The 17,722-nt window shown below is 40.2% G+C and overlaps 1 protein-coding gene across 5 annotated transcripts in view; it reads left to right on the top strand.

Moving 5' to 3' along the window:
- KANSL1 (KAT8 regulatory NSL complex subunit 1) overlaps positions 1 to 17,722 on the top strand; it is a 176,240-nt gene that overhangs the window by 18,641 nt on the left and 139,877 nt on the right. For all 5 annotated transcript variants that reach the window (XM_030541036.1, XM_030541038.1, XM_030541035.1 and 2 more), the window contains exon 2: positions 13,308 to 14,697. In XM_030541036.1, coding sequence (XP_030396896.1) covers positions 13,391 to 14,697 — 1,307 coding nt within the window. In that variant the 5' untranslated portion in view covers positions 13,308 to 13,390. The remainder of the gene's footprint in view (positions 1 to 13,307; positions 14,698 to 17,722) is intronic.

The raw sequence follows: 17,722 nt of genomic DNA, 5'->3' as shown, positions 1-17,722 counted from the left end.
CCGCCCGTGTGTGTTGCCATCGCTGTCACGTGGCTGGCAGTCACTGTGGTGTGGTGGTGCTGTTTGTGTGGTGTGTAACGTTAGATACTGGCTTGAATCTGAAGTCTGTCCTCTCGAAGAAGCCAAGCCCAAACTATCCCTTTGGAAGAGACCAAATGGGATAGGGGTGTTTAAGATAAAAAAACAAAACAAAAAACGGAGTTTTCAAGTAAACAGAAGAAAGTTGCATAATCTCCACCTTGCATAATTTTGCATCAGGAGCTTGTCCCTTCACAATAACATTAGGGCCAAATGCACAATTAGGTATGAAAAGTAGTATTGGAGCATGTGTGTAGATGTCTGTCACCTCATGGTTTTTTCATTCTTCTCTAAACAGTAGCATAAAGTGTGTTCACATTTTTAAAGACTATTCTGTTCTTGCATGTCTCTTTATGATAAGAGGTTTAGAGCATTTGTGATGCTCGATTTACAAAGAATTTGCCTAGCATTAGATTTGCTCAGGATCTTTTTAGAGGACTTCTTTGTATCTTCCGTAACACGTTTGCCCATTCATGTTTCTACAAAAAATTAGGAAATAAAATATTAGGAAATAAAATAGGTGTATCTCCTTATATTTATCTCATAGAACTGGAAGGGACTCCAAAATCACAACAAAATAATTTTTTTTTTTTTTTTTTTTTTTTTTTTTTTCAATTGTAGCAGTCTCTCCTGCTAATAAAATCTATATACATTTAAAATTTGCCCAGTATGTTTATATAGGGGTTTATATACACCACCAGTCTGAATGGCAAACAGAATTGTAACTTTCCATAAAACTGGCTGTTGTGTCTGTTTGGATTTTTGTCTGACCACTACATTTTGAACAGTTTGGGCCATTTTCTTGCTAGCAGTTACATCACATCATGTGATGTGTGCTATGATGTGTATTTCTAAAAATAAGACAAGGTAAAAAGCCCATCCTCAGGGAAGTTAAAATGTGTTGTGAAATTGGGAAAGTACTTTAGTCATAACACTCTTTGACTAGTAAACTAATTTTTCTTTCTGGACAAACCAGTTGATATATTAGTATAATTTAAACATGCCCACTTACCCTGAAGTTTCTTAAATTCAGATTATGAAGGGAATCTGATTTTTTTTTTCTCCTCCTCTTCTGGATAACATTACTTTTTTAAAGGTTAAAAAAACCCAGCCACCCACCATTGTTTTCAGAGGGGAATGTATAATGCCAGTTACCCATTGTGTATATTCTCCCCTTAAACCCTCCCATACAACATGGGAAAGGTATTATGGGTAGTGACGATGCCATGTAGACTTTTAACAACAAATTTATTAACTTAAATATAAAATGATGGTAACCTCTTCCCTTTTTTTTTTTTTTAAATTATTTGTAAGATGAGAATAGTTGCCTGACTTAAGAGGTCCCACTATAAAGGTGAAGTACAGGCAAAGCCTAATTTGGTAAAAGGGGCTGGGGGGATTTTTTTTCCTTAACTGTACCATCTCAGTGGGATCACTAAATCCATATTAGGCCCTGTCTACCCTGCAAACTAAATCCATATTACGGGTTTAATTACAACGCAGTTAAAGTTGACCTGAAAAAGAGAGAAGGATGGAAGTCTTTTATATACTGTCATGCTTTTTTATTATGTATAAAGAATGCCAAAAAGGGGTGAGAGAACTGTTTGGTTTTTTTTTCTTGTGGTTTCTGTAACATTTTTTCAATACTAAATGCAAGCGAAGTCCACCCTGGAAGATTATGGTGACGGGAGAATATCACAAAAGTTGAGTAAAAGCCGAACAATTTTTGTAAAGGAGAAGTGACTTTAATCACAGTTCTAAAACTGGTTTTGTTAACACACATAATTCCAACACCCAATGAACACTTTGGACAAAGCATGTCTCTGGAGTTTAAACACCTGATCCTTTCATTTAAGAGAACTGACAATACATATGCTTTGTGTTCCCCAAGTAGTTCACCAGTGAAGCCAGGGAGGATCAGGCTTGATGGTCTAATAAGGTAAATAAGAAATAAAAGTATATTCAGGCATTCTTCATGCTTACATCCTAAAGGCAGGTGGATAATAGAAGCCACATCAGTTTTGCAGGGATTATGCCTTATACTCTTTCTAAGAAAAAAAGTTCTAAATCTCTTCTGAAAACCAACTTTTTTTTTTTTTTTTTTTTTGGAAGGTGTGCAGGTTAAGTGTCTTGCTTTTGTACTTCATTGCTGTCTTATCTCCCATACTTTTTTTTTTTTAAAATCAATCCCTGTGTGATTGGGACAAACTATCATTAAGTTTACCTAATATCCAGAAAAAAGTTACGTGCTGGCTTGACCAAATACATAGAGTTTCTGTATATGGCTCTTTATGTTCAGAGTTTATAGTCTCATTAAAAAAATCTCTCAACACTTGGATGGTCCGAATGGCAGGTGATCTGTGAAGTACAATTTCCTTTGTATTTTATAAATAACATTTCCTCAGTCATAAAGTCTTAAAATACACTGTGTATCTGGAATGTGTGTCCAAAACCTTTTACTAGAATTCTTCTCCTGAAAAAGAAAATCCTCTCCAGACTCCTGTACTATTGTGTGGCTGTAAGGTTAAGGATGTAATTTTGAACGGCTTTGTTATACAATTAGGAAAAAGTCTTCCTGTCTCTTCTCAGTTGGACAAAGACTTGCCACACATCAGGATCCTGGTGATGTAGTTGCTTAGTGTATTATGCCATGAGTATATTCTCTTCAAGGTACATTCAAACTGAGATGTTAGGGTGGGGGACAATGCAAATAGCTTACTGCAAAACTGTTCAGACTCCAAGAAGGGATGGAAAACAAACTTCTTGTAACATGTTTCCCTGGAAACTATAATTGAAGTTTTAAGAATGAAAGCAGAAAATAAAACAGAAATTCTGATGGTTAAGGAGATCTAATACTGAAGACTGGAGCTTGGGCACTGTTCTATGTGAATCCAAGATGAAAACATCTTACTTTTTTACATGATCAAGAAAACAACACAGTGATTGGAAAAAGAATGGCTGAAACAAGTCTAAAGAGAGGAAAGGGTTCTTATTTGACCATATCTTTGTCAGCTCCTCAGTTTAGACTTGCTGCTGCAGAATTACTTTTCTCTCTCCACCAGCTCTGCGAAGTGTTGAGAGTGGTGAAAAGTATTTTTGTTTAAAATAGCTTTATTGAAATCTTTCTTTACTGAAAGCTAAATCCAGACTTTAGTCAGGCTAATAGCATGAAGTCTGTTATGAACGCTGTACTAAGTTATAGCAAACTTCATTGAGTCCCCTTCATGATTTTTATACCACCTTATTGAGGTCTGCAGTGACATAGTGAAGTGATGAATGAGTGGAAAAGTTCTGTTCAACTTCCTTTATTTCTCTGCCTTAGAAATGAAAAGTGACAAACCAGTTAGCACATGGTAATTATGGCTTGTCATTCACACACTGCAGGTTCCTTTTATTAGAAGGAAGTGCTCAGCATCCTAGGCTTGGAATTTACTTCCTGGTGGTGTTGGATGCTGTGATGGTGATCCACCTGAATTGCTGTCTTCAGTGTGAGATCCTGAGCAGCTGTTAAAGCTGAGACCTATTGGCTGTCTGTCAGCAGTTTGCTAAATTAAAGCTTTTGGATCATGGTCAGGATAATGAGTGTACTGGATTATTGATTCATTATAGAATAAGACACTTAAATGCCCAAAGAGAGGTTGTATAGCTTAGTGGATTGAGTATAGGGCAGGAGCTTGTGTGTTCTAGTCTCTCTACCACTAATTTTCCATGTGACATAGGGTAAGTGACTTAAACTGGTTTCTCACTGGTAAAACGATGAAAATATGGAACTCCCTCCCAGGGGTGTTAAGGTTTAGTTAGTTCATGTTTATACAGTGCTTTGAAATGTAAGTGTTCTATGACGGTGACACATTTTGGCAAAATACTGAAAGTTAGCATTAATATTTTGATCCTAGTGCTTTCTCAAAAGAGCATGCGTTAAAGGAGGTGTTACTTTAACTGCAGCAATAGAATGTGTACAAAAAATCTGAATATACTAAAAAAAAAAAAAAAAAAAGACTTTTTGATCCTACTTAACTTATCTAAGTCCTGAGTTCAAGACTCTTTCTTTCCTGTACTTTTAGGTATATTCTGGGCAACTTGCCAAGGAAAGCGCTGTGCATTGTGGTTTGTGGTGGAGTCTTCTGTGGTAGAGGGAATGCCAATTTTCCAGTTGTTTTGTAAATACAAGAGCAGCTGAGTTTTCAGATATTTTGTTTATACTTAAAGCTTTTTTTTTACAAACATTCTGTTGCTTACATTTCACTTTTCCATTTGACTCTTGAATGTGGCTTTGCTCTGAAGAGTGATTCCCTCAATCTTCTTTCAAAAAAGAGATAAAATGTTGGGGATTCCATATCAAAGACTTCATATCAAAGTAGGTCACTTTTGCAAGTAAAAGTTTTAATTCTTGTACATAACTGCCAGACTGCAAACTTCCTCTAGGAAGTGATAGTCAAACTTGCTTTTTCCTTTTTGTACGTCTTTTTTTGTCTGTAATTAACTTTGTGTAGACCAAATTCTGCCATCAGTGACTCCTGTGCAAACCCTGTTGAGTACAGAGGGGGTTAGACAGGTATAACAGATGATGCCATTTGAAGACTGGAGCTGCATAGGTGCCATTAAGAACATAATCTGTGTTTTAGGATCACTATTACTAGTGATGCTTGAGTAGGAAAGAGGCTAGGTTGACTTTGAGACTCAAGAGTTCATTTGCAGGCTTGACTCCTTTTATGTGTAAACTGAGTACACACAGTCTCAACTCATTGAGGCCCCACAATCCAATTATTAGTCACTTCAGAGCAGAACCCCTCTTTAATATTGAGTCTTTCATGGAAGGTTATAAAACACTCAGTCTCAACCCTCATTAGAAGACCTTGTCCTTTAAATGTAGATAAGGGATGTGTTATGCATTTTAAGTGTCTTGGTTCATGCCTAGATATCTACTTCCTTTAATATCTTCACTGTCAAATCTTTGGGAGAGCTGAGATTTTTAAAAACTACACTGCTACCCCGATATAACGTGACCTGATATAACACGAATTTGGATATAACGTGGTAAAGCCGCTCTCCAGGGGGGCGGGGCTGCCCACTCCTGCGGATCAAAGCAAGTTGGATATAACGCATTTTCACCTATAACACGGTAAGATCTTTTTTTGGTTCCTGAGGACAGCGTTATATCGGGGTAGAGGTTTATATCATTTTACAGCATGGCAAGCAGTTTGCCTATCATATGTGATGGTACAACTAGTCCATCCTATGTTTTTTTTTTTAAAACTATTGTTTTCTTAATTAAAGCTTCAAGAGTTATACTTGCAGGAAAGTTGCCTCTACGTTGGTAATTTTCTTTCCCAGTTACAGAATGTTGAAAGATGACAAGATATTCTTTCCTCCTTTTTAGAAAAGACATTTCCCTCCTTCCCTTGCGACCGCCCCCCCCCCCCAAAAAAAAAAAAAGTGTATCTAGGAGTCTGGACTGGGGGCTTGTTTTAGGGAAGAAGTCTTAGCATACAAGTTTTAAAGGCCTACTTCTAGACCTTTTGAGTTAGAGACTTAGGTTGTATTCTTGCAGTCACTGGTTCAAATCACTCTTCTATTCACATTTGTAAAAATGTTACAAAATATAGTCTTTAATCATGTACATAGTGCAATCAACCTTATGTGTACCTATAATCGAACCTACCTTTTATTTCCTGGATAAATTTGATATCACTTCTCACAATGTTTTTTTTTCCCCCTCTCAGAATTAATCTCTTCAGTATTCATATTTACCTGCTGTAGATAAGTAAGACTGGTTCCCGCTCTGAGAAGCTTACAGTTAGCTTGGGCATAACATGGGCCCCCAAGAAGTTGACAGGTAGAGGGGAAGCAGGAGAGGTTTATATAACACACGAATGTCAAGTTATTTGATTTTAATGTATGTTGTGCTCGTGTGCGTGTAAACTTCTTAGTGTGCAGATATTGCTAGTTTTAGGCTTTTGTTTGTGCACAGTGGAAATCTTGGCTTTCCAACACTGACTTCCATTCCCAAGTAAAGTAAGTGGCTTTTGAAGAGTAGAGTAAGATTTCCTAGTGAAGAAGTCAGGGAATAACGTGGGAAAAGATGGAGGCACCTTGTGGAAGGAGGCCTCAGGCTGAGCATGAAGGCTCGTGGAGTTTGTATGTGGTTGGACAGAAGATGAGGCAAGGCAGGAAGAGGTGAACTTTTGCAAGTGAAGATCATAAGTTTAAAATTTTGATACAGGAGCTGCAAATCCATCCGAGGGCTACTAGCATGATGGTGGATGAAATGGCAGGGAAAGAAGATGACTTTGGCAGCAGAGTGTTGGATACATGGGAAAGGGATTGTAAGGCAAGAGTCAAGTAAATCAGGTAGGAAGAGGTCGCAGTAGTCCAGATAACAGGTTACCAAGGTGTGGATCAGGTCTTGGTAAATTGGAAGAGGCAGATTTTGGAAATGTATAGAGAAAGGACTTAAGGCGTGTCTACACTTAACACTTGAGTGAAGACGCTACTTATACAAATGGGAGGGGTTCTGTTGGTATAGATCAGTGGTTCTCAAACTTGGGTAGTGGTGGTCGCTTTCACAGAGCAAGTCTCTGAGTGCAACCCCCCCCATCCCAATAAATTAAAAATCCTTTTTCAAAAAAATAAGTATTTAACACTATTCTAAATGGTGGAGGTGAAGCATGGTTTGGGAGTGGAGGCTGACAACTTGTGGCCCCCTCAATGTTATAACCTTGTGACCCCTGAAGGGTCATGACCCCCAGTTTGAGAACCCCTGGCATAGGTGGTACTCCACCTCTTCCATTATCCTAGAACTGTCTACACTGGGGATTAGGTCAGTTTAACTGTGTCACTTGTGATGTGGATTTGTCACAACCCTAAGTGATGTAGTTATACCAACCTAATGTCCTAGTGTACACCAGGCCTTAGTGGGATCCTGGATATATTGGAGGGGGGAGGGTAAAGAGAGGAGTTAAGGAGAGGAAGGAGTCAGACTTTACCAAGTTATGAGTCTTGGTGGAAAATGCCACTCTCGTCTCCATGATGAAGAGTGGGGAGAGACGAATTTGTTTCAGCTGTGTAGGATTTGAGGTTGGTGTGGTTGGTGTGGATCATCTAGGAAGAGTTGTTGTTTAAGATAGTTGCAGGATTGGAGAAAGATGGTGATTCATGTCATTAGAACAGATCAGTAACCAAAAAACCCCAACTTCATTAACAGAGTTAATGTTGCCCAGTGGTATCTTATGCCCTTCTAGGACATTGAGCTCAGCTGAATGCAAACCTCTGAAAACCAGGAAACAAAGGGCATAATTTGAAGGGGGAACAAAAATGGTGGGGGAAGTATGGAAGTTTGGGGGAGCAGAGCTTGAAGCCCCCTATATTCCCCACTGCACAGCTGTGACTCCCTCCTTTCCTCTGCCACTCTTCTACACTGCTCTAACCCGCCCCCCCAGCTCTGCTGCTTTGAGAGAGTGAGTGAGGCTGGAGACCCTTCGCCACTGCTGGTAGCAGCATGGGTAAGGTGAGGAGCTCTGGGTTCCTTTCCTTTGGGGAGCCGTGGAGACTTGGGGCAAAACTTCTGAGAAAAGCCTCTGCAGAATGCAGGCAGAGAGCAAGGAACATACTGTCTGTCTGAAAATTGCCAAAGGTATGGCTCAAATTCACAGAGCTTGAGTGCAGCTCAGGTTCAGTGACCACAGTGTATTGCTTTAAGCCTCCCAATTTCTATGACAAGAGATACCCATTAGGGCCTCAACAGTAGTCTTGCTGCACATGCGCATATTGCTCTTCTAGTCCAAGTTGTGCCAACTTGGCTTTACAAACTTTACTCTTAACTCTTTCAATATTGCTTCCCCAAAAGATCAATGGCTGCAGTGCACTAACTTAAACTGTCAAGCAGGATAGCAATATGGGGACGGATTAGAGCCATACATTTGAGCCCAGGAGTGTGCATAACCTCCCTTAATATTGTGAACAGCTGACTTTTTAGGGGGACTCAGGAACTCCTGCTCAAACTTGGACCACCAACTTATGCTGTGCCGCCATGAGTCACAGCAAACTTCAAGATTTTGAGTCACCATGTGAATTTTAGAGCACTTACTATAGAATCATAGGACTGGAAGGGACCTTGGAAGGTCATCTAGTCCAGTCCCCTGCACTCATGGCAGGACTAAGTATTATCTAGCTTCTAGACCATTCCTGACAGGTGTTTGTCTAACCTGCTCTTAAAAAAAATCTCTAATGATGGAGATTCTACGACCTCCCTAGGGAATTTATTCCAGTGCTTAACCACCCTGACAGGAAGTTTTTCCTAACATCCAACCTAAACCTCCCTTGCTGCAATTTAAGCCCATTGCTTCTTGTCCTATCCTCAGAGGTTAAGGAGAACAATTTTTCTGCTTCCTCCTTGTAACAACATTTTATGTACTTGAAAACTGTTATGTCCCCCCTCAGTCTTCTCTTCTTCAGACTAAAGATTGTGGGGAAAAAAATGGGTTTGTTCCCTCATAGGTCATGTTTTCTAGACCTTTAATTGATTTTGTTGCTCTTCTCAAGACTCTCTCTCCAATTTTGTTCACCTTGTTCCTGAAATGTGGCACATAGAACTGGATACAATACTCCAGTTGAGGCCTAATCAGTGCGAAGTAGAGCGGAAGAATTACTTCTGGTGTCTTGCTTACAACACTCCTGCTAATACATAATAGTCAACTTTTAAACTGAAAGTGATGCTCAACCTTAACTGTAGCAGAGCTGCTGCTATGTTGTTGTTCATGGAGATGGTGTGGAGGAAATACTTGTGAGCACTGGGATAATACGTACTGCTCTGTGTTGGGAGAAGTAGTTCACTAAACCTCTGTTGCGGTATCTTAACAATTACTGCTTTGATATACTGCAAAAGCTAAGCCGTATCTTCTGCTGACAACACAAGGGCTATAAACAAAGTGGAAGAAGATGTCTGTATAATACTAGTAATGTGACTCAGTGGCAGAGAAACCATGATATTTGCAACCTGGACTACTAAGAATTTTAAATGTGCCCTCTATAGGCCAAAAAATTTGGTCTTCTGAAGGAGAAAAGATAATCATCATGTATAGAGGTCTTGGCATTTATTTATTTTTTTACAATAGGCTTATTTGGGTCTTATCTAGTCTTTCCTGGAGGACTTGAACTATTAGGATTATGAATTGCAAATACAACAAGAGTATAACTTGAACGTTTTGAGGAGAGGAACTTCTAGTGACTGTTTTTTACAATTTAATTTAATTTTTTTTTGCAGAAGAGGAGGGACTGTGAACATCTGAGACAGTTAGGGGAAAAGATCTTTTGTATGTAAGTGTTTTCACCCCTTCAGCTGAGGACTGGGAGCACCTACCTCTGTTCTCTCATCAGCCAGCAAGAACAAGGGAGAAGAGGCTTAATATTCCAAAAGCCAGGGAAGGAGGAGCTCCACCCCTCTCTTAAAGCACAGCTGCCTGCTTTTTCCCTTAAAGGTCATCTTTAAGGAGGGAAATGTTTCCTGAAATTTTTGTTTGATATATCACTAATAACTTCTATTAGCTATTGCTTTTGCTCATCGGAAATTTTGCAAAAGAAAAATTGGATTAAAATAAAACTTTTGCAGATTACTTTTAAGAGAAATTGGAGGCCTCTTAAATTAGTGGAACAAAGAATGGAAAGTTTGTTTATTTAACAAGGAGAATTTGGAAACATTTTGTAAATCTTAAAGTTCCATCCCTCCTCTTTCCATTCCTCCTGTAAAGCTAGGGGTAAACCTAAGGTATGTCTAAACAGATATACATTTGGTTTAATTTGATTTTTTTTTTCAAATGGATTTAGTTAAATCTGTGAACACTCATATTTCTATGTTAACTAGGTTTATTTTGGTTTCGATTAAGTTGATTAGGAACAGGTTTAAAATGCACAAAATCAAATTACTTTTAATACAAAGTAAGTGTCCATGCAGATATTTACCCTTATTGAACTTAAACTAGTGCAAGTTTGTGTGTAGACAGAGCCTTGGATTCCCATGGTTAGAACCCAGTTGTTGTCGTCTTTTACTTTCCTATTTTTTTTAATTATCTCTGAAAGATGTTAAATGTGTATGTAGGTTGATACGGAGATCAGACTTTCAGATGCTATAGTAATGGACCCAATTAGATTAGTGTACCTACTTTTTAGGGAAACTGAAAAGCAGAAGCGTGAGTGAAGGTATTTGACAGCAGTGTTTATGAATAAACAACTGATCTAAATAGTCAAGTCTCATCAGTAAAGGCCTGGGTAGGGAATTTAATAGAAGCCTTCTGTAGTGAAGCTGCTTTTTCTATCCACAGCCCATCTTCACTGCAAGGATTGTAATCTGTACATTGAGTGCATTAAAAGCATTTGGCCCTGTATGTAGGGAGTGAAATTGTTTGTTGAAATCTGTTTTTCAGCATGGTTTAGTATGGGTTTAAGAACACAGCTGGGCATTGCCCACACATAATGTATTGCACATTTATGTAAAAAAAAGTAAAATAGACTCTGTTCATAGTAGGTAAGCAAACTACACAGGAAACAAAATACTTAGCACTGTAGACACAAACTGTCAAGGACTTTTTTATTCTGGGTGGATAGAACAGTGGACTGGAACTCAGGAGGCCTGGGTTCTGGTCCCAACTCTGCCGCTGGTCTGTTGGGTGACCTTGGGCAAGTTGCTTCCCTCAGTGCCTCTGAAATGGTGGTGGTATTGACCTCCTATGTAAAGTGCTGTGAGATGTATTGATGGACAGCACTATATAACAGCTAGGTATTCAACACAAACGGAGTTTAAAGTCAGTTTAGTTTAGGCTCTAGAGTTGGGATCATCTTAAAGGAGAACCTCCTTCCTCCAAAATCCTTGACATCAATAGAAATGTTTCTGATTTTTGTTTTCAATATTATTTGTAGCCATGTTGGTCCCAGGAGATTAGACACACCCTGTGGGTGAAGTAATATCTTTTAGCTCAAAAACTAGTCTCTTCCGCTCATAGAAGTTGGTCCAATGAAAAAATTACCTCTCACACCTTGTCTTTCTCTGGTTTTTCTCAGTTTACATGGAAAGGTTATTTTTAAGTGAATAAAACTTCCCAGCAGTTAGTATAATGTAAACACTGCAGCATACTTCTATATAACAGCTTGTTTCTGATTTGCTTTCCAGTTCTATTAACAAAACTAATTGTAGCTCTAGATGAGTAAATCTAAAAAAGCGTAAATGGGGGCAGAAGGAAAGCAAACTCCTTTTAAAAAACTTAATCTAAAATGAAATCAGTAACTGATACAGACATCTGGGATTTTTAAAATACTTTTTAACATCATTATTCCTTGTCCATTATTGGTGGCTTCTATTGTGATTATAACGTTAATTATTAATGTAAACTGACGTACAGTTGAGGGGATTTGTTTATTAGATATAAATACACCTCTGCCCCGATATAACGCTGTCCTTGGGAGCCAATAAATCTTACCATGTTATAGGTGAAATACGTTACATCGAACTTGCTTTGATCCGCCAGAGTGTGCAGCCCTCCCCCCACCCCCACTGCTTTACCGCGTTATATCCGAATTTGTGTTATATTGGGTTGCGTGTTATGGGGGTAGAGGTGTATTTTGTTTTAGGATTGCTCTGAACTTTTCACTTTTGCTCTGAATGTTAAGTATTGAAATACAGTACAAAAGCAGTGATGTGTTTTATCTGCAGCATAACAGCAAATGGAAGATAAAGCAAAAGCTATAAAATAAACTAAGCTGTTATAATTGTCCTGCACTTTCAAAAATGTGTAATAGTGCTGACAAATCTTAATGATTGATTAAATGGCTATTTGATCAGAAACTTCTGTCAGTCTTAGGAAAAACTGCAAGACCATTAAGTAAAATGTCATCAGTCACTCTTTTGTGAACTCATACTTTCTCTTGTGAGTTGATTTGTTACACTGTTAGTGAGTTTATTACTAAGTGTGGATGTACTCTGTCAGGGTGGGTAGAGATGAAACTGTCATATGGCAAGTACTTGGTCTCTCCCTTTCCTAAGTTAACAGCTGGTTTCAGTATGCATCCTGTAGTGGGGGGAAAACTTCAGACAGCCTCAGCTACTGTTAGTATTTTTGTTTAAATCTTGAATTTGGAAAACCGCTAGTTCCCAAGTGGATGAAACCTGAAAGGGTCTACCTTTACAAGGTTTCCAAGAAAGTCACTGGGGTTGTTTTGCTAGATAGGAATGTATTTTTCTACCCACTGGGAGTCCGTGTGGGTGGAGACATATTCCACCCAAAGCCATGTCCATCTATGCTAGCAAATTTAAGGAGTAATTTACCACTGATGCAGCCTCATTGGTGGATGCTATACTGTAGATGTAGCACAAACAATCTCCTGGGGGTCTCTGAAACTGATGTATGGTGGAAGGGGTATATAAGGCAGTTAACTTGTTTAGGGTGAGAGGAGGATGTTTCAGTACTCTGTAGGTGAGACTTTCTCCATGCAGAGCTCTGAGGAGTTTAAAAGTAGTATGGTTTTGTGGTTAAAGCACTGGACTGGGACTTGGGAGATGTGGATTCAGTTCTCAGCTTTGCCACAGCCTTCCTGTGTGATCTTGAGGGGGCAGGTTTCTTAACCTTTGTGCCTTAGTTAAAGTGTAAAATTGAGATAATACTTGTCTGTTTACACTGTTAACTCTTTGGGCCAGGATATCTCTTACTATGTGTATATAATGCCTAGCATTGTGGGGAATCTCTAGGTGCTAGGATAATAACTTGCAATTTCTGAAGTATACTGAACACTAACAGAATTATTTTTAGAAAGTGCTCAATGTTGGCCTAACTTTGCGCTCACTGAAATCAATAGTTTTACTATTGATTTCATTAGCAACCAAGTTAGGCAAATATGGAGAGCTGCAGAATGCTCAAAGGGAGAGAAACGGAAGTTCTAGAAAACAAAAGCATGGCCTTGTAACTTCTCCTGAAGTCTGGTATTCTCAGTTTTTGCAGATGTGGAAACTGAGGCACTGGATGAAAGTGACTTGCCAGAAAGTTCTCATTGGAAATTGATGTTTCAGAACCAGCACTGGGACATCAGTTTTTCTGATTGCTAGCTTTGCATTCAGTCCGCTAGACCATGCTTGCTGCTGTTATCTTGCAGTGTTGCAGACCATGGGCCTAGGTCTGCCTCTCAGAGGGCTCATGAGCATTTGTTTACTATTTATCAGATTCAGTGACTCTGCTTTCTTTTTTTAGGCTGTCCTCGGGCGAGGCAGTAAGAGGCAGTGGAGCTGGCCTCGGCACTGGGAGAGGCTGGATTTCCTGTCTCTCTGTGCTGAATGGCTGCGATGGCGCCCGCTCTCACTGACGCAGCAGCTGAAGCTCACCACATCCGGTTCAAACTGGCTCCCTCGTCCTCCACCTTGTCACCTGGCAGTGCCGAGAACAACGGCAACGCCAACAACATCCTTCTCACTGCCAACGGCACCAAAAGGAAAGCCATTGCTGCAGAGGATCCCAGTGTAGATTTCCGTAATAACCCTAGCAAGGAGGAGCTGGGCAAGCTGCAGCCACTGGTGGCCTCTTATCTCTGCTCGGATGTAACATCTGTTCCTTCAAAAGACCCTTTGAAGCTGCAAGGAGTCTTCAACAAGCAGACAGTTCTTAAACCTCACCCTCTCTTATCTCAGTCTTTCTTGAAAACGAGCGATCTGTTGGGGAGACAGCCAGTGTTGGAGTTTTCTTTGGAAAATCTAAAAAACATGAGTACTAGTGGTCAGCCACCCCTTCCACAAGCACCTGTGAATGGCTTGGCCAAGAAATTGGCTAAAAGTACCAATTCAGACCATGAAAACTCCAGTTCACTTAATGGTGGGAAGCGTGCTCCCCTCTCAGCCACCCTCCAGGGTGTTGACGCTAACACTGCAGGGGGTTCTGAATCAGGGGACTTGAAGACGGGTTTGACCAATTGCACTCTTCCACACAGAAGCCTTGATGCTGAGCGCACAACTCCATTTAGCAATAATAGCACTGCAAACAATTTGTCGCTTAATTCTGCAGCGCAGCAGCGGGTGATTGAAGGAGGTGGTGGAGAGAATAGATTGTCTGGTGTAGATGCACATTCTGATTTTGGGAGCAGCAAGACGGGGGAGCAGAAGTCTCCTCTGTCGGCAAGTCTTTTCAGTGCCATGGACTCTGATTTGAGGACAAGGACAGTGCTACGGCGGCAAGCAGACATTGAGAACCGTGCTCGCAGGCTGCAGAAGCGCCTGCAGGTGGTGCAGGCCAAGCAGGTAGAGAGACACATCCAGCAACAGCTGGGTGGCTTCTTGGAGGAGACTCTGAGTAAACTGCCAAACTTGGACTCTCTAAGGCATCGGAGCCAGCTGATGCTCACCCGCAAGGCAGAAGCAGCCTTGAAGAAAGCTGCAAGTGAAACAAGTACGTCGGAAGGACTAAGCAGCTTCCTGAAGAGCGACTGTATTTCAGAGGAACTGGAGAAGTTTACAGCCAGTGGGATGGCCAATCTGAGATCCAGTGAGCAAGCATTTGATTCGGATGTCACTGAGAGCAGCTCAGGAGGGGAATCTGACATTGAGGAGGAGGAACTGACCAAAGCAGAACCAGAACAGCATCATATACCACTGTGAGTAATGCTGAAACTTTTGCCTAATTCTGTTGGGGTGAGGTGGGTAAGGCAGGAAGGGGTAAAAAGGTGCACCATCTTTATTTTGAAGGATCATCTTTGATTTAAGACCATTTCATAGAAGGAGGAGGCAGTATTAGTGTGCGTGCAGTTTGGCTTGCTTGAACTGCATAATCCTGTCTTAATTATTGCAGGGATTGTAGTTTACAATATATTTCTATAATGTGAAACTGTATGTACAATATTATGGCAGTGATTCTCAACCGGGGCACACATACCACTGGAGGTATGCAGAGATCTTGCAGGGGGTACATCAGCCCATCTAGATACTAGTCTAATTTTACAAAATGCTACATGAAAAGCACTAGCAAAGGCAGTACTAACTAAAACTTCATACAGACAATGACTTATTTATATTCTATATATTGTCAGTGTTTCTTAACCTGGAGTTTATGATTTATTTTACAATTATATGGTAAAAATGAGAAAGTAAGCAATTTTTCAATAAGTGTGCTGAGACACTTTTTTTGTAGTTTTAGGTCTGATTTTGTAAGCAAGTTTTTAAGTGAGGTGAAACTTGCGGTATGCAAGACAAATCTGCATCCCAAAAGGGGTACAGTAGTCTGGGAAGGTTGAGAACTACTGACATTTAGGGTCTAATTTGACGGTCTCTTCGTGAAGTTAGGGAACTAGGGCTAGTTAGGGCATGTAGAGTATCCATACTTCAAATCCAGTACTGCAGTCTGTAATGTTTTTTGTCTAAAATTGCTCTTGGGTTGGATCTGCCCCTTCAGACTGAAGTATTCTACTGTGGCAATGGAGATCTCCTTCTTCACGTTCTTAGCCAGTAGTAGTGTGTAAAAGATGGCCAGGATAATGTATTTATGTATCTGACCTACTCTGGTTTTGCAGAATCTGTGCTTGTGTGTGGGTTTTGTCCCCTTTTTTTTTTTTTTTAAAATAGGAAAGCATTTAGCCCTGAAAATGTAATGTGAAAAGTATAAACTGATGCATTGTTGTAGACAGCTTGGAACAATAGCTCTGAGAGCTCTGAACTCCACCTGTTCCGTGTTAATCTCATTGGCTGTCAACATGTTGTAAGGCTGTATAGTTAGTCATTGCTGGCAATTTAAGCAAATGGGAGGGATTGGGAACTGATGAAGAAAAAATGGGAAGGGACAGGGAAGGAGTACAGAAGGAGGAGACAGTAGGGACAAAGTAGTGCTTTTCCTAAAGGTTAACATTTTCCCACTCAAGTGATTGCTGAATGTAACAATAAGGTACTAACCAGGTAACGAAGGGTGTATTGTAACCTGGTCTCTGTGCATACTTTCTACTGATATCAATAAGAATAGCCATACTGGATCAGACCAAAGGTCCATCTTGCCTAGTGTCCTGTCTTCCGACAATGGCCAATGCCAGGTGCCCCAGAGGGAATGAACAGAACAGGTAACCATTAAGTGATACATCCCCTATCACCCATTCCCGGCCTCTGGCAAAGAGAGGCTAGGGACGCCATTGATGGACCTACCCTCCATGAATTTATCTAGTGCTTTTTTGAACCTCGTTAGTCTTGGCCTTCACAGTATCCTTTGGCAAAGAGTTCCACAGATTGACTGACTGTGCGAAGAAATACTTCCTTTTGTTTGTGTGTTAAACCTGCTGCCTATTATTTTCATTTGGTGACCCCTGGTTCTTGTGTTATGAAAAGGAGTAAATAACACTTCCTTATTTACCTTCTTCATACCCATCATGATTTTATAGAACTCTATAATATCCCCTCTAGTTGTCTCTTTGCAAGCTGAGAAGTCTGTCTTATTAATCTCTCCTCGTATGGAAGCCGTTCCATACCACTAATAATTTTTGTTGCCCTTTTCTGTACTTTTTCCAAGTCCAATATACCTTTTTTGAGATGGAGTGACCACATCTGCATGGAGTATTCAAGATGTGGGTATACCAGGGATTTATATAGAGGCAAAATATTTTCTGTCTTATTATCTATCCCTTTCTTAAAGATTCCCATCATTCTGTTTGCTTTTTTGACAGCTGTTGCACGTTGAATGGATGTTTTCAGAGAACTAGTCACAATGACACCAAGATCTTGAGTGGTAACAGCTAATTTATACCCCATCATTTTATATGTATAGTTGGGATTGTTTCCAGTATGCATTACTTTGCATTTATCAACATTGAATTTCATCTGCCATTTTGTTGCCCAGTCACCCAGTTTTGAGAGAGCCTTTGTAGCTCTTTGCTGTCTGCTTGGGACTTAACTATCTTGAGTAGTCTTGTATCCTCTGCAAATTTTGCCACCTCACTGTTTATCCCTTTTTCCAGATCATTTATGAATATGTTGAAGAGGGCTGGTCCCAGTACAGACCCCTGGAGGTCACCACCATTTACATCTCTCCACTCTGAAAACTGACCATTTATTCGTACCCTTTGTTTCCTATCTTTTACCAATTACCAATCCATGAGAGGACCTTCCTTCCTTCTCCCATGACCGCTTACTTTGCTTAACCTTTGGTAAGAGATCTTGTCAAAGGCTTTCTGAAAATTTAGGTGTGCTATATCGACTGGATCCGCCTTGTCCACATGCTTGTTGACCCCCTCAAAGAATTCTAGTAGATAGGTGATTTTCCTTTTACAAAAAACATGTTGACTTTTCCCCAACAAATTGTGTTCATCTATGTGTCTGACAGTTTTGTTCTTTACTATATTTTCAACCAGTTTGCCCAGTACTGAAGTCTGACTTAACAGCCTATAATTGCCAGGATCACCTCTGGAGCCCTTTTTAAAAATTAGCATCACAGGTCTGGGAAAGTATGGGCCCCTTACTGAATGGGGGAGGCAACCTAGTGACAGAGGATGTGGAAAAAGCTAATGTACTCAATACTTTTTTTTCCTCTGTCTTCACGAGCAAGGCCAGCTCCTAGACTACTGCACTGGGCAGCACAGTATGGGGAGGAGGTGACTCGCCCTCTGTGGAGAAAGAAGTGGTTCAGGACTATTTAGAAAAGCTGGA

The sequence above is a fragment of the Gopherus evgoodei genome, chromosome 23, assembly GCF_007399415.2.
Source record: "Gopherus evgoodei ecotype Sinaloan lineage chromosome 23, rGopEvg1_v1.p, whole genome shotgun sequence".
NCBI classification, from domain to species: Eukaryota; Metazoa; Chordata; order Testudines; family Testudinidae; genus Gopherus; species Gopherus evgoodei.
Note: the sequence above shows the minus strand (reverse complement) of the source record. Positions and strands in the feature narration are given on the sequence as shown.